At 46.4% G+C, this 22322-nt stretch overlaps 1 protein-coding gene across 1 annotated transcript in view; it reads right to left on the bottom strand.

Moving 5' to 3' along the window:
- The window catches only part of LOC309646914 (uncharacterized protein), a 172964-nt gene that overhangs the window by 99962 nt on the left and 50680 nt on the right, over positions 1–22322 (bottom strand). Inside the window, exon 5 of the mRNA XM_082433758.1 lies at positions 13072–13172. Coding sequence (XP_082289884.1) covers positions 13072–13172 — 101 coding nt within the window. The remainder of the gene's footprint in view (positions 1–13071; positions 13173–22322) is intronic.

Genomic DNA, 22322 nt, shown 5'->3' with positions numbered 1-22322 from the left:
AAAAAGTTCTGGAGATGGATGGTGATTATGCTTACACAAAAAGGTGCATGTAGTTAATGCCAGCAAACTGCACATTTAAAAATGGTTACGATGGTAAGCTTTATGCTATGGGTATTATAAAAAAATAAAATTTAAAAAATATTTTAAAATATTAAGTGTTTATTACTACTCAGGTGCATGCTTTTGGTGTTACGGCAGTATAGGGCATATTTTGTATAAATGTTAAAAATACTGAAAATGTCGGTCCTCTATTGAATGCAAGTTTTGTATTCTGGCTGTGATTTCGGTGGAGCTTTCATCTCCCGCCTCTTCTAGTTGGAGAGGCCCAGTGTCAAGCTCAGTGTCAGACACACGGCAGGAGCTTAGAAATACTCATTGTATGGCTGCTGGAGGTCCGATAGGATGCAAGGGTGAACAGACAAGTGGGTAGATTAATAAAAGGATGTCCATGATAAAAGAAGTTGTTCAAAAGTATGTTATGGAAACTAGAATTCATATCCTAGATTTGATAGATTTTGGTAGTTGTGACACCTATGTCCTCAAATCACTTCATTCCTTTTTCTAATGAAAGGTATATAAATGGTAGATATTTTTAAATAATCAAATCTGAGGGGAATCTTAAATAAGAAAGGCAGAATTTGAAATTGTATGACACTCTTTCTGAAAGAAGAGTTTCATTCCCAAAGATTCAAAAAAATCATAATCCTCATTTTAACATTTACAAGTTAGCCATTTTTTATCAGCCACATTTTACAGGAAAGATCATTGGAGCAGAGAGAGATAAGGACCCTGCTTAAGAGCACGTGACAAGAAAGTGACAGAGCCGGGGTACAAGCCAGAGCCCGTCTCGTGAACCAAAAGTTCTACTAGCTCTTCCTCTTAAAGAAAGAAAGATAGGAAGGAAAGGGGAAGGGAGGGAGAGAGAAGGGACAGGAAAGGAAAGAAGCTTTTAGTTCAGCTTCTTAAAATTTAAAAGCCAAGTCATAATCAACTATTTGGTCTAATTTAATGCTCACATTTTAATACAAACAACTTAGAGTGGAGCTTCTGTGAACCCCAAGCCCACGTCCAGTCCAAGTCTGAGTCTTGCCAAGTGAAGTCTCTTGTTTCCCAGGACGCTGGACCCCGCAGCTGCCCTGAGAGCCTGGCCAGGGGTCCCACAACATCCAGCGCCTCGCTCACCCTTCCTGTAACAGAGGATAACTTCCCTTAAGACACTCCACAGTTTCCAGGAGGCAGCATTGTTCTCAAATTCCCATTTTGGAGTTCCAAAAGACCTCATTTCCTCTGGCCGTTCTTTCCCCTTCCCAGGCAAGCAGGGGAACAACATAAACCCTTCCATCCCCCTTTGCTCTGGTTCACCATCTCCTAAGGGACCTTACAAAATACACTGAAAGTGGTTAAGACACCAATATCCTCCGTGAAGACGCTTTACCACCACAGGAGCACAACCTCGGTGTGGTGTGGAGGGTGTGGAAGGAGCAGGGGCAGGGCGGGAATGAGGGGGAAATCACAGAGGGAGGAGCCTTACGAAGAAAGTCCGTGATACTGGGTCTAGATGATACCAACCTACCCGTAAAAAAATTGATCAGGTGCACTCAGAAGTGTCATTGAATTAGAATTTATTCTAATAAATGTTTTTATGATTGATGTCAAGTTAATCTAGTTTATACATAAAGACAATATTTATAAACAGTAATTTAAAAAAAAAAAAGAGAAGGATTTGAGGGCGGGGATGGTCTGTGTGTACTAGTACTCTGTTCTCCTTGAGAAGTCATTTATCATCATTGCTGGAGTTTCTGCCTGGTCTTTATCCTTTAAACAAGTCTGAGGAGGGCTTCCTGTGCCTTAGGGAAATGATATCTGAGTTAGTCTGGGCAGACACCTGCATCTCCGGGCTCGTGTTAGAGATTACACTGAACAGACCTTCCTTTTTCCCCTCTGACAGTGCAGACCAGTTCTCAGTAATGGGAAGAGAGGTCAGACCCCGGGGCCGGTCACAGGGGCCCAGGCCATTGCACACCTATTCTTCAGGATCAAAGTGTTGGCAATCTCTCTCCCAGTGGTGAGGCTGAGAAATCATAAAATTACTCTTGGGTGTCTTGCCCTTATTTTATCAGTTGACTTTGTAAAGAATAAAAAAAAAACCAAAACATAGAACTTCCGACTGGAAAATGCAAACAAAAGAAGGAAATGATGGAGACACTATGATTTTTGAGCTCTCAAGAAAAGTGCAGCTTTGGTGAAGAAGGAATTTCAGACTTTCCCCTCCTCCATCCACTTCATCATCCTAGTGAGGTCAGGGTAGGAAACCTGCTGATCTCCTCAAAAGAAAAGACTAAAGACCAAGAATTTCAGGGGTTTTGTTTGTTTGCTTTTTCACTTGATACAATTTGCTTGCTAATTTTTTTTAAATATACATTTTCACAAAAAGCTGTATGTACCCCCATGTTCACTGCAGCATTATCTACAGTAGCCAAGATATGGAAGCAACCTAAGTATTCATCAATAGATGAAAGGGTAAAAAGGATGTGGTATATATACAATTGAATATTATTCAGCCATTAAAAATGACATCTTGCCACTTGCAACTACATGGATGGACTTTGAGGGCATTGTGTTGAGTGAAATAAGTCAGACAGAGAAAGACAAATACTGTATAATCTCACTTGTATGTGGAATCTTCAAACACACACCCAAGCTCATAGATACAAAGAACAGATAGTGGTTACCAGAGGCGGGCGGTAGAGGCTGGGTGAAACAGGGAAAGGCAGCCAAAGGTACAAAGTTCCAGTTATAAAATAAATTAGTCATGGGGATATAAGGTAGAGCTAATGACTATAGTTAATAATATTGTACTGTATATTTGAAAGTTGCTAAGAGAGTGGCTCTTAAAAGTTTTCATCACGAGAAAATATATTGTGTAACTACATATGGTGACAGAGGTTAACTAGACTTATGGTGATCATTTTGCAATATATAAAAATATTGAATCATTTCATTGTTCACCTGAAACTAATATAATGTTATATGTTGATTATACTTTAATAAAAAAAGAAAATAAGCCATTGTTCAACTCTGAAAAACATACGCATACACATTTTCAAATAATATGCTCAGTACTCATCTTTAACTTCCAGAATCCTTTTCCGACGAAGCACCTCTAAACTTAAAGCATTAGGTCCAATTACTAGTCTGAAAAAGTAGACTCTGTCTATTGTCTAAAACATCTGGAAATTCAGGGCAAGTTGTGTACTTATTGTACGTTTATCAGACGTATCCTGAGTTTGGGGACCTCCTATATTTATCTCTCTTTTTCCAAGACCTCTGCTTCTTTTTTGCAACCACCGTACTGGGTTCCTTCAGGAACCATTAACACAACTTCGCCGGAGAACAGTCGTGGGTAAAATAAAGTCGCACTGAAGTTGTACTCAAAGTTACACCTGTCTGGCAATAGTGTTGATGAAGAGGCTCCCAAGATGACATAAGGGGGAGCGATGGTCAGAGAATCGGTAAAACTTCTTAACCAACGACTCTCGGGCGTTCCGACTGTGGGAAGGTCATTCCTGGTTTCTCAGCTCTGAGTCAAGAACTGTTGGCTTCTGACCCTTGAGCTGTGGGCCCAAGGTGAAACCTGATGTGACCCTGGCTCTAACCTCTGCACTTGAACTTGGGGATGACCGAGAGGGCCTGGTGGAGCTGACCCGCCAGAGGAGCAGGTGAAGGGCTGCGTCGCCACCTCTTGAGCCGCCCGAGGCTCTGAGACGGTGGTGTGCGCAAGGTCTTGCTGTTTACTCCTGAGTTTAAACTTCAGCCTATGTTGCTTACCAACAGAAAGGCCATTGGTTCTACGACTTGGTTCATCCGTCAAGGTCGGTCCAGGCCGACTTGCAGCAGAAAAGCTGACTCTCTTTCACCAGCCTAAGGCAGCTCCTTGCTGAGCAGCAGCAGGGGTTACAGAACTCCCCGGAGGCAACAGTGACACCGTAGCGCACTGGTCCCCTCTGAGCTCTCGGCCGGAAAGCGCTCAGGCTGTTCAGACCACGGCCGGTGGAGAAAGCCTCCGGGGGTGACTGACACCCTGGAGACAGGGGCGTCCCTCCCACCCCACGAGAGATCAGTGGGAGGGGGTCCGCTCTGGGAACCTCTCTGCTCGGTGTTCCTTCCCAGCCCCCTCCCCTCTCTGAGGTGCATCCTCCAGAAGCTCTCTCTCACCTGATCAAACCCAGGTCCCCACATTAGGGAGAAAGGACAGGAGCTCTTTCTGTCGCACGGGACAGACAGCAGTAGAATCACCATCCTCTTTGGCGGTTCTGGACTCCTCACTGCCGACCCTATGCGATTCCCCTCCACCCCCGGCGGGGTGTACTTCCCTCCTCTCCACGCTGGGCTCAGCCATGCCACTCGCCCTGGGCGATGCCATGACAGCAGACGGCATGCAGGCAGAGGTTTTGGGAGTGGCGGCTCTCTTGCAATTCTGCCATCCTCAGGAGGACAGGCCAGGGCTGGTCTACTGTCCCAGGAGCAGCACAGGAGACACTGCAGCCAGAAGCCTTTCCACCTGGAGCCCAGGCCCTCAGACTTGTAAGACCTAATAAAGGGTTGCTGTTTTAAGCAGTGGCGTTTGGAGAAACTTTGTTCGATAGTATTTCGAGGCCACAGTTAAGGAATACATCCTGTTAGGTTTCCCCACTGGGGCCCGCGTTGACTACTGCACTGCAATTTTGTTTGAGGACAGAAGAGTCCTCAGAGCCAGAGGGCACAGGGAAGAAGGAAAAGTAGCCTTTCCCTTATTCTCAGCCCTTCCTCAGTGGTCGCCCTTCCCAAATCTCACGTAAATGGACGAGGGGCTTCTACAGAGGGTAACAATCCTCCAGCTCCCTTCATTCAGCTTTTCTTTACAGCCCAAAGTCCTGTAATCTTGGGGGTGGGGTCCCTGGACCCCCCAAGAACTAATTGGTCATTGACATCTGTTGACGGTCATCAGCGCTTGGCCAGCACCGTCTTACTGTCGGGCTGCAGCACATGCGTTACCCACAGAGGGTGACAGGAAGTGCTTCAGAAAGAGATTCTGACACACAGCGGTGGTGGAAGGCAAGGTAGCAAAGCCCTAGCGAGGCAGCAGCCCCTTTCCGTGTTCTGGCTTCCACTTGGTCTGAGGAAAGAGAGCGCCAGTAGGTGCTCGAATGATGAAGACCACGGGGGCAGGAACGTCTTAACACATGCCTCAGCCCCCTGCCTGTTCTGTCACCCTGATGTCCTTCCCGCCCCCCAGGTCACGGTCTCACCTCTCAGGAGGGAAGAAGGTGTTCCCGACAGCAGAGTTTTGTCATCCTCGATGCTACCCGGGCTCCCTAGGCCCAGGCTCTGCTTCCCGGACCAGCTCTTTCTGGCTGGTTGCACACCTGCTCCCCCGACCCCAGTCGGAACACACGATGCCTCTGAACCTCTGTGAACATCAAGTATCTTCGTCTGAAAACTAAAACCTTCCACCACTGCATTTCCCCCCTTATTTTATTTTGTTTTGTTTCCTTGAATCCTCCTATGCAAATCCAGAAGACCTTCAGTCTTCTGTCTTCTCGGTCATCAAGTCTTAATTTTGCATCTTTCCCCGCATTTTTTCCTTTCATTCAGAACAGACGCCAATTCGTGTTTTCTTGCTTTAGCTCCTCCTGAAACCCCACGTGTCCCACAAAGGGTTTCATCAGGAAAAGCCGCTCATCACCTTGGACCCGTTCTGCACCGAATTACTGATGCCACTCATGCTGCTGGATTTCAAGTTCCTCGATAGCCAGGAACTTCGTAATTTGTTTGGTTTATTTCCTCTGCTGTGCAGTTCTGTGTTCGTTTACTACTCCAAACACAGAATAATGAGGGAGTAGCAGTGTGAAACCCAAAGGCAGAAAATGGGGATTTTTCTTAAAAGGCACAGAGAGAAATTGGGACCTTTTGAATTATTCTGGTGCCTTTTCGCTCTGAAAGAACCACAGAATTTGCCCTTCTAGCATTTGGCTCTGGATGAACCTAACGTGGAGATGGATGGAGCAGGAGGGGGAATCCAGAAGGTGGGTGAGTAGCCCCCGGGTGAGGAACGGTTCATTCCTGGGAAGATGGCACCACAAGCCCGTGCTAAGGGCCCAGCAAACGCCAAGTGTTTGTCCCGATGACCGGAGCCTCGCCGGGCAGCAGGTCCAGAGAAGCAAAGAGAGTGTAGTGCACATCTTCTATCCTCTTCCTGCGACCCTCCTGCCCCAAGTCCACCCTCCCCGGGCCTTCGGCCTTCCCCCCTGAGGGCTGCCATTCCACACACTTCTGTCCTCCTTGAAGAAACCTTCTGTCCTTCCTCTCGCCAAAATTCCTTTCTATCCACTCTGGTAGCTACAGTCTACTGGGTTGTTCAGAACTTGACAGACTTGGAGCAAACATATTCCAGAGCTTTAAATAAAGGATCTCATTTAATCCTCGCAGCAACCCCACAACGAAGTAGGCATTATTAGCATCTTCCTTTTACAAAGGAAGAAACAGGAGCCCTAAGAGTTCATAACTTGCCCAGAGTTACAAACCCAGCTGAGATCTGGACCCAGCAGCTTGACCCCCAAACTGGCCTCTCTCTACTGCTCGGTACCTCTCCTTCGTGGCGGCCAACCTGGCCGAAGTCTTCGGGCGGGTGCAGCCCAGGGACGTGAGGACTTTAGGGGGTGAAGGAGCCGTCCTTCTAGGGAGGGGTTTCCCCAGCACCTTGGAAAGCCTGGCGCCTGGCACACAGTTTGTGCTCAAAGAATATTCGACAAACGAAGGGGCGTCCTGGCAACAGCCACCTTCTCCACCCCTGGGCACAATCCTGCCCCAAGGTTGCTTTGTCGAGGTCTTCCAGGAGCCCCAGAGGAGACCAGGCCTTGGCCCAGCATTTCCCAGAGGCTACGTCTGCAGGAGGATAAGTGTGAGTGTGTAAAGAGCTCTCGTCTGTGCAAAGACGTAGGACCTGCACTTCTCCAAACCTAAACTTCACCACCTCTGAAGCTCCTCCTTTCCACTGATGTTGGAAAATGTAGCCTTGCTAATTCTTGATGATTTAGTCAATTCGAGATTTCTTTTCAGTCCCTTTTAGGTAAATACTTAGTCAATTCATATTTTGCTCCCCGTGCCTTGTCATTTCCTTCTTCCCCAAGATGATCTAAGTTCTGGGGAGAGGAACATTTCTACTCTAAGACCGATATTATTTCTGAATGAAATGTTTGGAGGAGACTATGGCCCTGTTAGCAGTAAATCCTGAACGGAGGCACACCCGCGGGTCTCGTGAGGTCGGCACAGGGCTGCCCAGGCAGGCCCAGGCAGGCCCAGGCCACCTGCCACCAAGCGGGCAGCCCACGGGGGCATCCAGAGGCCAGGCTGAGCCAGAGATTCGCTGAGCTTTCCAGTACTTTCTGTGATTATGGCAAAGAGACCTTAGATGCAAACACACGTTCCAACGCAGGGGAGCGGTGTCAGAGTGTCCTCTGTCCCAGCAAACTGTCGTGCATCTTAACATGACTCGTAGGAGTTGGACAGTCAGACTGGCTGAGCCGCGTGGGAACTAAAATCACCCTGGATCTTCTGCCCTGTTTTACACCCTATGTTAGTTAAGGGAAAGAATAAGTACCAACATTTCTGTGGCTTAACACACTCAAAATGTATTTCTCACCCAGATAACAGCCCAACACAAGGGCTCCCTGTGGGCTGGATTGGTTCATCTCATGATTCTACTATCTCCTGACAGACGAGGGGAAAGAGAGTGGTAAAGTCGTCCCTGATTCTTAAAAGCCTCAGCCCAGAAGTGACAAGTTTCACTCCCACTCACGTTCCAGTGGCTGCTCCCCGTGCCCCGCCTCCCTCCCTCTGTGCTCCCTCCACCTCCACCGTTGACCCAGTTTCCTGGGAGCTGCAGGGGCCTCACAGTAAACCAGACACTCAGGGGGAGACCACACCCTCAGCGGCGCCAGGTGGGGGACACAAACGCTGGTGGCAAATAAAGCCGGGTTAAAGTCCCAACTTATCTCTAACATGCGAGGTAACCTCGAGCCAGTTACTTCGCTTGGGAGACAAGCTACACATAAAGTGTTCAGCACACCCTTTGGCTCACGTTAAGTGCTGAATAAGTGTGAGCGATCGTATCTGCTGTCGTCTCCTGGGCAGACTGCAGAGGCCAGAGGAAGGTGCCCAGACCCGGGGACATTTGCTCATGGCCACTGGAACCACCTGCGTGGCACGCGTCAGGACTGGGGAGAGGGTGCGCACCCCGCCCCTTCGTCACCCTCCTTGGAGTCCACACATCTGGAGGAGGAGTTGAAGCAGACGCAGAGGCAGGAAGGAAGGGCCAGGGCAGGGATGCATGTGGGTGTAACAGAGGAGAGGGGCCGAACAGAGGGAGGGAGAGCCAGGGGCAGCAGGTGAGGGCTGGCGGGGAGGCCGAATGAGGAGCAGGGGCTGCAGGGAGGACCGGAGAGCGATACAGGCCCTCGATGTCTCCCAGCCCAGCCCCCGCCCACTTCTCAGAGAATGGGCTACGGGTCTTGGAAATTATCCTTGTCTACGCTGGGCTCCAGGTCATGATTCTCCCAAGTACTCATCTCAGAAACACACTGTTATTCACCACGTGGGTTGAGCTCTGTCCCCCCAAGAAGATATATTGACGTCCTAACTCCTGGCGGAGGTGAAAGTGACCTTAATGGAAAATAGAGTCTTTCCACATGTAAGTTAAGATGAAGTCACAGTGGAGTCGGGTGGGCCCTTAATCCACTGTGACCGATGTCCTTATCAGAAGAGACACAGGGACAGGCACACGCCGAGGGGGAAATGCCACGTGACACGACAGAGGAAGAAGGAGGACAGCCAGGTGGCCACCGCAGCAGAGACTGGAGTGCTGCCCTGTAATCCAAGGAACACCAAGGGCTGATGGTCACCGCCAGCCGCCGGGGGTGGAGGGATGAGGAGAATCCCCTCTGCGCCCCCAAGCAGGAGTTAACCCTGCTGACAGCCTCCGGAGCTGTGAGAGGATAAAGTCCTGTTGTTTTAAACCACCTAGTTCGTGGGGCTTTTTACAGCAGCCCTAGAACACTAATACAACCCTCCTGCATTTACCAAATATTATTGAGCATGGATTATCCGCCAGGTATTGTGAACAAAACAGATTTGGGTCTTGGCTTCGTAAAGCTACAGTCTGGTGGGAGAAATCGACCTTAATTAAATAGCTAATTATGAAAGTCCAGGGTGCCCCCTCTCCCGTTACCCCAAATGTGAAGGAGAAATGGGGTCTTAGTCACTTTTTATCCCTAGATCCTAACACAGTGCTTGTTAGGAAATAAAAAAGCTTCATTAAAGGTGGACCACGCGAAGCTAGGCTACCCTGAGATCAAGCTCTCTGTAGAAGCATATTCAAAGCCACACTGCCTCCAAAAGCCTTGAACAATGATGCAAGTCTTTAGTCAAGATTCCTTGACGAAGTGGCAGTGGCGGGGGTGAGGGGGTTTACATCACAGCGCACAGCAAGAGTCTCTCCCCAGATAGTTCCATTCTCGGGTGGGTGCAGCTGCTCCAAATTCCTTGCCCTCTCACCTGCCTTTCTCTGGAGGTCTTCTCAACTCTGGTCTTTTCTCATGCAAAGTAATTTAAACTCTCTGAGCTTCTCAAAAAGGGTTCTGCTTAGATGCTGGGAGAAGGGTAAATCTATTTGATATTTAGACTTCATATTTGTTCTTCTCAGTAACTGGTGAATTATCAAATGAATGCACAAAGGACCAGCTCCAAGGGCCTCAGGTCTTTGTTTTTAGCAAAGTAGGAACAATTCTGAGTTATGTAAGCAGACCTAGAAAGCCCAGAACTCTATTCAGGCGCCCTTCCTCTAGGGCGGGAAATTAACTCCTGTGAAGCGTCTCTGATATCTGGGCTAGTCTCTGATCTCGTGGCTTCTCACACGGGACCTCTGATATAACAGATACTTTTGCATTTCCCCCCCATTTGACTCCAGATCACTGCTTGGTCAAGGTGCCCTGCTGGCAGCCAGAAATGAGAACCTGGGCTGGGGGTTCACAGATGTGTGCTCTTGGGGAAGACCCTCCAGGTCTCTGAGCCTCAGCATGAATCCACACAGAGGGAGAGGATGCTACAGGAGCCCCCTGAAGGCCAGAGCAAGCTGCGGGACGCAACAAGCTTAGGTAGCAGGAAGGGAGGGTCAGAAAGACCAGCCGAAGAACGGAGCCCTCAGTTCCGGAATCTTCGAAAGTTCTCTGTTAAACAGGACTTAGTGATTTGCTTCAGCTCATCATCATTTCTTTGGTAACAGTTTACTTAGGAGATTCCCTGAGCAGCCAGCACCCTTAGAAGAGCAAGGGACCACGGCCCAAGGCTCTCAGCATATGTGGCCCAGCAGAGGCAAAGTGGCCAGCAGAGAAATCTGGAACCCGGGAAACTCACGTTGAAATGCCGGGGAACGTCCAGAATTGGGCTTGACACGACCTAACACCTCAGAGTGGCCAGGAATTGCTACCTTCAGTACTCTAATGCCTGGACTCCTAAATGTCGTGTTGTTACTATTTATTGCGTGTGGATTGTGATTACCCCACTTGGAACAAATTCATTTGGTGTGAATTTTGAGTGTCATATGTACAGGACTTTCACAAGAATAACTGTATGATTCAGCATTAATTAAACTATCCTTAAAGTGAAATGTTCACATCAAGTCATATTTCTTGGATCCTTAAGCCACTGGCAGAGCCTTTATTGTAACTATGATTATTTATGAATTGTGTGAGTTATTCTCAAATACGTGTATTCACAGACTTCTCCCAACACCCGGCTCCCCTATCTATACATCACTGCTGCTCTTGCCAAACAGATTTGTCCAGTCAATACCTCCATGTCCTAATCTTTAAAGATGTCACCTTGGGGGGCTTCCCAGGTGGCGCAGTGGTTAAGAATCCACCTGCCAATGCAGGGGACACGGGTTCGGGCCCTGGTCCGGGAAGATCCCACATGCTGCAGAGCAACTAAGCCCGTGCACCACAACTACTGAGGCTGCACTCTAGAGCCCGCAAGCCACAACTACTGAAGCCTGCCTGCCACAATTACTGAAGCCCGTGCACCTAGAGCCCATGTTCCACAACAAGGGAAGCCATTGCAATGAGAAGCCCACGCACCGCAACGAAGACCCAACGCAGCCAAAAAAATAAATTAAAAACAAGATGTCATCTTGTGTTCGCAGCTGTTAGCCCATCAATACACATAAAGATTTCTGAGCTGCTTCTATAGCAGTGAAGTGTATCATATTTTTACACCACATTCATCTCAAGGACCATCCAGCTAGGAAAGCCCTCAGGATCGTTTCTGTTATACCCCGAAAATATTCTCTTGATTGCTTATCACAGAATGGTTGATTCACCGCTAAACAAAATCGTATTTCAGAATGTGAACGTTAGAATCAGATTACTTCGAGGGGAACGATATTGTAAGTCAGATGACTTCATATGAGCATATTTAGTGTATCACCTCAAACATGCTGATGCCAAGTGAAAAATGGACAACCATGCGGATATTTGTCATATTCCAACCAGACACTGGATATTCTAAACACACAGCCCATCAGTTCTCTGGTGCAAATGGGAATGAGCAGAGAGAAACACAACAACACTAGAGAAGATATTCAGGAAAGAAACGCAAAATGGTAAATCATCGTGGTGCTGACACTTTTTGAACTTGACCTTAAAGATCTCAACAGCAAAAGAGAGTTATTTTTAAGTGGGTCAAACTATAAATTTATGTGGTGATATGGACCCAAAGCAAAGGTGACACACATATATAATTTTGAGTTAGACAACTCACTTTACTTATTTTATTCATTCCACTCCAACTTTTGACATTTGATTAGCCCTCTTAGTATTCAATTTCCAAACCCCTAGAGAAGATGCCTAATGTCTACTGAATCCTTTTTAATTCCATAGTTTGTGTGTGTGTAAAACACAACGTAAGGCAGGGAAGTGAATAGTTTTTTGTAAAGTACAAGATCCATATTAACGCAGTCTTGTTGGCTTTTATTGGGAGACAGTGTGAGTCTCCTTGAGACATTGTCTCGCTCGTGGGCATGACGGTGTGATGGATATGATCTATCACGTTCATTTCCTTCATGCGTTCCTTGCCCTATTGGGACAGGCACGGGATGGTGGTAATCTTACGAAAACTCCACATGATTTGTTTATTACTGGAGGTTTATTTACGGCTGTCACCATCACCTGTATCCATTAGTAACCTCACAGGTTCTTAAAGGGACACTAGTAACAATACCTGATTTTTAAAAAAACTCTCCTGAATTTTAGTAAAAGCCCACTTGAAAGGTGTTTCTTTGCTCCACTTCTCCACTGCTTTCCCATCCCTTTTAAGTACCATTTTGAGTTATATCCACTTTTCCACAAAAAAACACTTCGGGACATCTTTAATAAGCCAATGTTATGTAGTGAGGTGCACTAAAGAAAATAAAAATAAAACTGCTCTACACGCTTTTTTTTTTTTTTTTTTTTTTTGTCTGCACCACGCGGCATGCAGGATCTTAGTTCCCCGACCAGGGATCAAACCCTCGCCCCCTGCAGTGGAAGCGTAGAGTCTTAACCGCTGGACCACCAGGGATGTCCAAAAATGCTCTACACTCTTGCGTGAAATTGAAGTTTCATGATCTGACTTGGTTTTGAAATGTTTATTTACTAACATGAAAAGAAAAGCCAAATCCAGCCTAAAGTTGTAGTTGTTTCCTCATATCTACTGATACTAACCCAAATTCATCGCGTGTACCGGAGTGGTGGCTGTGCTCATTGTATTCTACAGATACCGAGCCAACGTAGCTTCTGGAAGGTTACTACAAACCCCGAGCCAACGTAGCTTCTGGAAGGTTACTACAAACCCCGTACAGGATAAACTCAATGCCCACGGCGTCCAGCAAAGAATTAAGCACCTGACCAAGTGCTCCCTGGGGAAAACAGCTGCATCAATGAAAATCTGAAAAGATGAAGCAGGCAAGTCGCTAAGGAGTATTTGTTGATGAGGCCTCACCTTTCAGAGCACCAGCAAAAGCTCTCACCTGAGCCTTCTGTCTGGACACCGTACACAGGCACATCAGGACAGTCAGCCACTTGTATACGCTGGTCCTGCATCTGCAAAGTCAACCAACAGTAGATGGAAAGTATTCAAAAAAAATTCCAGAAAATTCCAAAAAGCCAAACTTGAATTTGCCGTGCTGTCAACTATTAGCATAGCATTTACATTGTATTAGGTATTATAAGTAATCTAGAGATGATTTAACGTATACGGGAGGGTGTGAGTAGGTTATATTTGAATACTACTCCATTTTATATAAGGGACTTGAGCATCCTCAGATTCTGGCATCCACGAGGGGTCCTGGAATCAATCCCCCTCGGATACCGAGGGACCACGGTACCTTAGGATGCAGTTTGCGGATCCATAGAGCTTAACTCTGTTCAAAATCATATTAAGGGTCTGCGAAAAAGATGCATAAAGCACTATGTTTTGAAGTGCTTGATCTGTCAGCGCGAAAAATTTTTTTGTTTCCAGATATGTGAAGGGAAATAGAAGACGGCTACAGCCACTAGTAACCACACTGTGCACACGACAGTAATGCTACACAGACCTCAGCGCTACGTTATGCTTTACCCAGGATGCAGCGGTTAGGTCAGGGCCAGGCTGGAGAACCGCCCGAGGCCTCGTTTAGCGAACTGTCATCCCCCCTCCACACACACACACACACACACACCCCACCACCATCACCACCAAGGCACACCACCTTCCCCGCAGGGAAGATAAGCCTCTGCTCTTCGAATAACAGAAGTGGTTTTGGAATACCAGTGTATCCCGACAGCCGAATTAACTTTCTCACCTCCTGTGTGAGTTTGCAAGGGTTGCCGTCACAAAGAATCATAGACTAGGAAACAGCAGAAATGTATTGTCTCACAGTTCTGGAGGCGAGAAATATGAGATCAAGGTGTCAGCAGAATTTGTTCCTTCTGGGGGCCCTGAGAGAAGGGCCTTTCTCCTTGGTGTGTAAATGGCCATCCTCTGTGTCCTAGCGTGGTCCTCCCTCTGTGCGTGTCTGTGTCCTAATCTTCCCTTCTTGTAAGGACACCAGTCATATTGGATGAGGGCCCGCCCTAATGACCTCATTTAACTTGATTACCTCTGTACAGACCCTGTCTCCAAATAAGGCCACATATTGAGGTACTAGGGGGTTAGAATTTCAACACGTGAATTTGGAGGGGACACAATTCAGCCCATAACGCCTTCCTACAGGGATTTTGGTGTCAGATAGCACAACCTTTAGACACTTTGTTTCTGGTTTTCTCCGTAAAAGAATAAGCCAAACAGATTAAAGACTGAGTTTGGGGGAGCTAATTCATACCCGTGTTTCTTTGCCAACTCCTTTATATTCAGTAGAGGAAAAAACCCATGAAACAAATTATTATATTAGACAGGAGCTAGAAAGCCATAATGCTAAGGCGGGCAGACCAGGATGCAAGAGGGTGACTCCAGGCCACGGCACACGGACTGTGTGCTGGCTGGTTGGAGAAGCCTTGGGGAACTTGCCCGAAAGCAGGACCGTGACGTAACTGTCACAAAACGGATCCTCCCGGTAATACTACCAACACAGCGTGAAGTGCACGGTCAAGATATCTAGAAGAGTTTGCCTTCAGTCACCAGATGAAGCAAAGGTGATTCCACCTTGAATGTTAATGACCCGACCAAAGAGTCTGATTTTTCTTCTGAGTAGCAAGGAGGAAGGCTCTCAGGCCCTGGGTCCTTTAAGAATGGGATTTTCTGCATTAAATGCAAGCTCAGTAACAAACCCATCTAGCACCGTTCCGTCTGCTTTTCTTGAACCAAATGAAGGCTGTTACTTAGTTGTGACTCTTGCCTGGAAAATAAAGTGGTCTTACAATCTCCAGAGATCTCTAACTTCACACGTGCAGAAGAACTATAAATTACGTGCTTTTGTTCCCAACCCGGCAACTGCTTCCTTACACTTCTTTCCTGTACAAACATCTGAAGAAAATGCTTGGAAACTGTGGGGAATGGTGCTGTAGGGAGAGAGGCTTCCTTTTAAGGAGAGGGAAGGAGAGTTCCTCTGGAGGATGAGAAAAACATTCTCTGAACTGTGGGGCTTGGTGAGGTGAACTTAACTTTTAAGAGGTGGTTCTAGCATCTCATTTGAATTGATTAATAACAGTGAAAATCTCCCTGCGAAAGCACAATATAGACCATCCCAAACTCGGCAAAAAAAAGTCCAAAACCCCATCTGTTGCTATGTTGAACCATTTGACTGGGAAAGGAGGTGGATGACAAATTAGAAGTCTCACACATAAATACCTACACTGAGTCCTCTGCTTGGGACCCTCGTTGGGATATATGGATTACTATGTTCTTAAAAATCTGTGAAAGCGTGTGAGTGGCACATTTATGGAACTTTAGTGAAGCAACATAGATTAAGCAAAGGTGTCAGAGAAGTTTGAAGTAAGGAACATTTTAACGCTGCTTTGAAGGGATTACCCTCCTAAAACCCATAGAATTATCACTTGATGGTTGTTTATTTGCTAAACGAGATGATTACATTGAACATAGTTTAAACCAACCTCTAAAACAATGGATGGTTTGCAGTTGCCCTGACCACGCCAGAATTCAACTCCGTCTTAGAGTGTCGAAGGGAAAAAATTTCCCTGGGAATAAAATACTTTTTAAAACATCGCACATGGCAAGATTCGGCGTTGTCTTTATCCGGGAAATCATGCTCTTGGCGCATCGGCAGTCACTGTCTCTGCGCATCAATGTCCTCTTTAAACAGTGTCGTGCAAGAGCAGAGACTGGCGTTTGGTAATGAAGGAATGGCTTCCCAGATCAGCCGGGTAAACAGCAGTTTGATTAGATCATCTGGCCTTTAATAAAGAAGAATGGAAGCAGCAGAACTGCTAGCCGACCAAACCGTGTTGGCTTTGCAGGGGGAACAGAAAACCCTCCTCCGGCCTCGACAGCAAATCTCCCTGGGTTGTCCCCGCGACTTCAAGTTGACCCACAACGGCAAAGCCCAAGGGAGCAGTGAACACACGAGCTGAGAGCTCGGTCCTGCCTAGGATGTTTACAGTGACGAGCGCGATGCGGCCACACTGGCCTTCGGCGCCGCTCCCGGAGCTCCGGAGCCGGCGGTCGTGCCCGAACCGGCCGGTAGATGGCGCACCGAGCCTCCGACACAGCCTACTCGGCTCGGGCCGGCGAAACAAGCAAGGATTTTGATTCATCAAAAACATAAATTCTACTTGATGAACAATAATAATAAAGGAAATTGACTACTGGGCATCATAGAGATGAATTTTTAAAGCCCTGAAATCAAGTAATTTGAGATTATTTAATTTAATTTACTAAATTTGAATAACTGTGCAGTGTAATGATGCATGGCAGGGCATTTAGGTTTTATAGCTTCTAAATGCTCCTCTTTAGGGCGATTGCTCAGTTGCATGGTCGCCAGAGAACTCTGTCCCCATCTCCAAGCCCTGTAAACAAATCGAGGAAGGAATTACACGTTGGGAAAAGGGCAAGGGGAAATGTAGGAGGGGAGAGACAGCCCAGTAACAACATTTCCCCTTTTCTCGAGCAATACACCACCTCAAAAGTACTCCAAGGCCAGTGTTGGAGACCTTCTTAACATAAGCACAGCAGCTGAGCCTAAGCTAAGGGCTTTCCAGGTGCTTCTTGAAGTAGGATCCTCATCTCTTAACAAAACAAATAAGAGCTACAACAATATTTATATTCACGTCTCAATTTTTTTAAGTTGGTGAATATGCATCTCTAATAGCTTCTAAACCAACAAATGAGGACACCGTAAAACTTAGAGATTCTGTTCATCTTTTTTTTTTTTTCTGTTCATCTTTTGATCCACGAAAATTTTCTGCAAGCAGATGCAAAAAAGTCCTTTTCTAAAAGTTCAGCCCCCGCCTTCCCCTCCATGTAGCTCCAACGCACACATTCTGTGCGCACAAACACGCATGTGTGTCTGCGTGCACACACACACGTATTGGTTCAAATATCTCCGAGTGTGAAAAATAAATAAATAAGGCAACTTCAAAAATCAAAAAATATATATATATCTCCTGGTGTGTACACGTACATGGGGGGATACACACGCTGTCTGTGTACCCCTCTCCTCTATTGTTTTCAGCATAACTGATTTTGGCACCAGCGCTTTAGCACTTTGGAAGGGCCTTCATTAGCACTGGGACAGTGTCCAAAAAGAATCCAGAAAAATCAACACATGGCTGCTCTTGTTCTCACGATAAATGACAGCTTTGGTGGAAAACAACAACAGTCAAGAAGCAAAACAAAAACCAAAAAGCAACAAGAGTAGCGATAGCATGAATAGAGGAAGTCAGACATCACTAAACTCAGATTTTTTAAATTCAAATTTATTTATTTATTCCATTTTTACAACTCTCTTCCTTTGCCACTAACCCTCTGGGTACTTTCGCACCATTAAAAATATAAATAGTGCAAGTATATTAAAGACCCTAATGGGAAAAAAAACCAACAATCATGGGGCTTATGTCTCTTTATAGACACAAACATGCTTATTACATTCTTTAAAATGTGTGAAAACATGTAAGGGGCACATTTATGTAACTTTACTGTTATGGTGTGGCATGAGCTGCCCATGAACTATATCAGCCCCCAATTGAAGGCTGTCCCTTGAGCCTTCCATACCAATAATCGACAGTTCTTTGGAACCAGGGTTCTGAAGAGATGAGCCTTTCTTGGAAACTAGAATCTCCCTAATTACCTGAAAGTCTTGTCTCAAAACCATTAATGGGAACTTTTGGGTAGTTCAGATGCCATGAGACTGTGTAATGAAGGCAGTAATTTCTAAACTAGTCAAAAACCCAGTAACATTCAATATGTGTGTGTGTGTCCTCACACCATACCTTAATAGGTTGATGATAAATCACACTTTGAAGGAAAGCAGTAACCAAACAAACTATAGAAGACTTTGATTCAAAGGGTTAATTCCTTTGCTTTTCAGCTGTCAAAACAATAGTGGAAAATTGAAGTGTGCGTGGCCCTTTAAGGCTCTAGGCTCTGCTCAGGAGACCAGGCAGCAAGGGAGAAAACCCCGTTGGGTGTTAAGAAAAGAGAAGTTATTGTGCTATTCATTCCTCTTTGCCTTCTCTTTCCTTTGCCTTCTCTTTCCTCAGTTTCTCAGTTAGACTTTGTGAGTTGTTTGTAATTGGAGGGTCTTGAAATTGTTCAAGGAAAAGGGAAAAAGGAACAGGGAAGCAGTGAAACAATGAAAAAAGAAAAAGAAGGGAGAAAGTACATGGGATTTGTAGGCATGTGTTTTCTCCCTTCTTTTCTTTTTTCTTTTAAAATTGTTTCACTGCTTTCCCCTTCCTTTTTCCCTTTTCCTTGAAAACTTTCGAGACCTTCCTTGCTTCAGGACAGGAAAAGGATGAGTGCAGGGTGAGCTAGAACCGCCTTGACGGGGAGCCCTGCAGGATGCTGGTGCTGAAGATCCAAAGGAGAAGGAGGCTGGACGTGAGGAGGTAGCAAGAGAAGCCTCTGAAAGAAACACATCTTAAGCTTTAAGACATCCTGGAAGAACAGCTCTGGAGTAATTCAGAATCAGGAACAGCCTGAGAGAGCAGATCACAGCAGAAAGGAAGCAGTGCATCTCCAAATTAACTCATTCCTTCCACAAATATTAATTCAGTGCCTCTCATGTGACAGGTACCCATTAAGCACTAGGCATGTGAAAGTAAACTAGCTACTTCTTCTCGGTGCCTTTCTTACGTAGAACACGGCCACCATCTTGTCTGAATTCAGACTCAGTCAGTGCACAAAATCCTCTGACTCAGGAGGCAGAGGTGAGAACCCTTGTGAGTCTGTGGACCAAGAGGAAATTGAGTCTATCTCTCCTGGTCACTGCACGCTGGACGAGCGCCCTCTCAGGAGCTCAGCGGTTATTCCAAACTCTAGCTTAAGTATCTGTGGACAACATTTCATCCTTAGAAATGGCTCCATTTCACCCCATTGCTGATCATTATTATGAATAAACTCATGTTGGACAGATTGTCTCGCTCTCCAAGAAGGACCAGAAAGCCGACTGACAGGTCTCCAAAAGGAGAGATTCCAAGTAGAACGGAGGCTACTTCTCAACAGCCTGTTCAATAACTCCACAATACGAGGACAGAAACAACCTGGAGTTGGGCAGGAAGACCAATGTCAACACGCTCTATATTTGCTTATTTATTGGCAGTTTGGAAGGCAGCCACAATTTATGGTCCTTCATTCCCAAATCGAGGGAGTGATGCTTCCTGCCAACAACATTTCCACACCACCTGACCGGTCTCTCTCTGCACAAGCCAGGAGGGGAATGGGTCCAGGACAGTCGTCGTTAGCCGCCATGTTTGTAACATATTTAATGCCGCCTATACTCCCAAAGATGCCCAGTGGAGGAGAGAGTGGGCTGCAAGCTCCCCGACGTGGCTTAGCTCTCACGGAAGGAAGGTTTGCAAGGGCAGAACCTGACTGTCCACACCCAGCCAGCCACACAACCGCAGTGCAGTCAAGCCCACACTGGCATTCTGTTTGGAAGGTGCAACTGGAGGGTTATGCGAAGACCGTGGAGGGGGCTCCAGAGAGTTTCATGTCCATGTGGGTGAGGATACGTTTGGGAAAACTATCCTTCTGAGAAACAGCCGAGGACATCAAGATTTGTTTTAATGGAGCAAAGAGGGAAAGCTAGAATGGGGTTGTGGGACCTGTAAGCGGCTTCAGAATGACACTGGGAGAGGGAGCCTGTCCTTGAGAGTAAGCAGTGGTTCTCAACCGCTGGCACAACTAGAACAAGAGAAATTGGGACATTTGAGAGCTGGATAGGTCCTTAGCAATTCTCTAGTCTGACCGCTTCACTTGACAGACGATGAAGTTTATTTTTGAGGGAAAGGTTCTGGACTAGAAGTAGGTCCCCTAGGTCTAAATGGAGGGCTGGATTCTCACAATTGGCTGACACCAGCACCCAAAGGATCGGTTTAGACATTATTAGAAGCACAGACACGTCACCAAAGGCACTCCAGCCACAGGTTAAATTCTAGATCAAGGTAAGCAAGTTTGTTCAGTCAGGAGCACAGCACACCCCTTGCCAGAAGTTGAGGGGCCTCCTGAAATCCTTATGATGGGATCAGACCACTCTTCATGGACCGCCGATTATACCGCTTCAGAAAGCAAAGGGACTGTGGGAAGAGGGTACAGGCCAAGTTCGACCTGTCCAAGCACAGGAGAATGTGGTTTTATGAAGTGCGGGAGTCAGCCTAGTTATAAAATCCAGAGAGCCTTCTAGACAAGCAGCTCAATGGCCGCTCTCCTGTTGCTCCCCTGAGCTGACAGGCAATTTCATGGGAAGCAGGTTGTGGACACACCATGTAAGTTACTAAAGCTCGGTGGACCTCCCCCACGGCTGCAGTGTGAAATTTCCCGTTTGCTCCACAACCTCCAAATTCAAAGCAAAATTGCCACCAGCTGTGCTTTCAACTTTCTCCGTTGCAAGTGAAGAGCAAAGCATCTTTGAGGATAACGTAAATGGAGAAAAATTTAGGGAACCCCTTCTGCACCAAGAGTTCGTCAAGGCTGACTCAAGTCAAAGCCAACCCCAGCACTTGAAGAGAAGTCACCTGCTCTCAAAGATGGCATCCTGCCTAGTCCAATGGGTGAAGTAACGAGCCTGGGCTGGAAGTCGAAGAAGACGGGAGGTCTTATCTTTCTGCACACTCAAGATTTAAGTGGGTCCACAGGAGAAATATGACCAGAACCATTTCAGCAGTTGAAACATTCATCATTGTTGCGGAAATGAGGTGAGTGTTATATTTTCAGTTCCCGAAACACCTTGCTCTCCTTTTCACCCTGTATCTTTGCACACACCATTCCCTCTGCCATTCCCCAACCCGTGTTCCATCTCCACTTGGCCAACTCCTGCTCATCCTTCAAAACCCAACACAAATATCTTCTCAGGTGAAATCTCCTATTACTTCCTCAACAGAATTAGGGACTCCCTCCTCTGTGATTCCAGGTATAAAATATTACATTTTATACATCTGATCACAGTATTAACATTGATCACATTAAACTGCAAGAAACAGTAAGGAGGAGAGAAAATAACAAGAGCTTTGGTGTCAGAGATAAGAGACTGTATCTCCCAACTCCTCCATTTACAAACTGTGTCCTTGAGCAAATTATCTAATCTTCCTGATCCTTCCTGCAATTCCATCTACAAAATGGGGGCAATAATGCCTACTGTAGAGTATTCTTGTGAAGATCACATGAGATTGGCAAATAAAGTCCCTAGTGCTAGGTCTGACTTATAGCCAGTGCGCCACAAATTAGTCCCCGCCCCTTTCTCCTCCCTCCAAAGGCAAAAGCACGCTTTTCATCATTGTGTCCTCAACATTGAATTGAACACACTAAGGATTTAATACATGCAATCATGCAATGAATATGATAACTAAGGGCAAACAGGGGCCAGTTTTTAATCATAGAATGCCAGGCCTAGAAAGGGCCCTAAACGCATGGCATTTGACCAGATGATTATCATGGAGGAAGTTCACAGACGGAAAGCAGCAGGGCCCTTCTCTCGTGCTTGCAGACCAGGACTCTCCCGCTTTCTCCCCGCCAGCACATGCTTACTGCTTTTCGGGGTTGCAGACCAGAGCCTGAGCGGGCCTTTCTGCGGGTGCATTTTAGCCGGCCTTTCTGCCCATGGACTTGGAGACCAGTACTAGTCTTGGTGGCTGCTTTAGTAGGAATCCTGTCCAGCTCTTAGTGGTTAAGTTCAATTTCTCATCATCCACACAAATAAGGCTTCATTCAAATTGGAGATGATAGATGATTAACAGGCATGAGAAAACGTGTTGTGCTACACTCAGAAAGGATGCAAATGACAAAAACACATTGCCTTCTGTAGAGGCAGGGAAATGGCGGCAACAGAACGCACCCGGCTTCTTGCACCTTCGTGTCTGGCTAGATGGTTTTACGGCATTTAGCAGCACTGTGCGAAGGCACCCACGGCATCCCATAACTCTCACAAAACAGCGTTTTCATGTGCTAATGGCAACGGAATCAGAAACACATGGATTTAATTTCCTCCAAGATACCCAGGGGTATAAAAATCAATGCAGGAAAGCCATTTGGCTAACTATATTGGGGGCTTTTCTGAGCCCAAAAATGGTGAGAAATTGTTGGAGATGGCTGCTGAGCCCAGA

This window comes from Balaenoptera physalus (genome assembly GCF_965194825.1).
Source record: "Balaenoptera physalus genome assembly, chromosome: 17".
NCBI lineage: Eukaryota > Metazoa > Chordata > Mammalia > Artiodactyla > Balaenopteridae > Balaenoptera > Balaenoptera physalus.
This window is presented reverse-complemented; position numbering and strand designations above follow the sequence as displayed.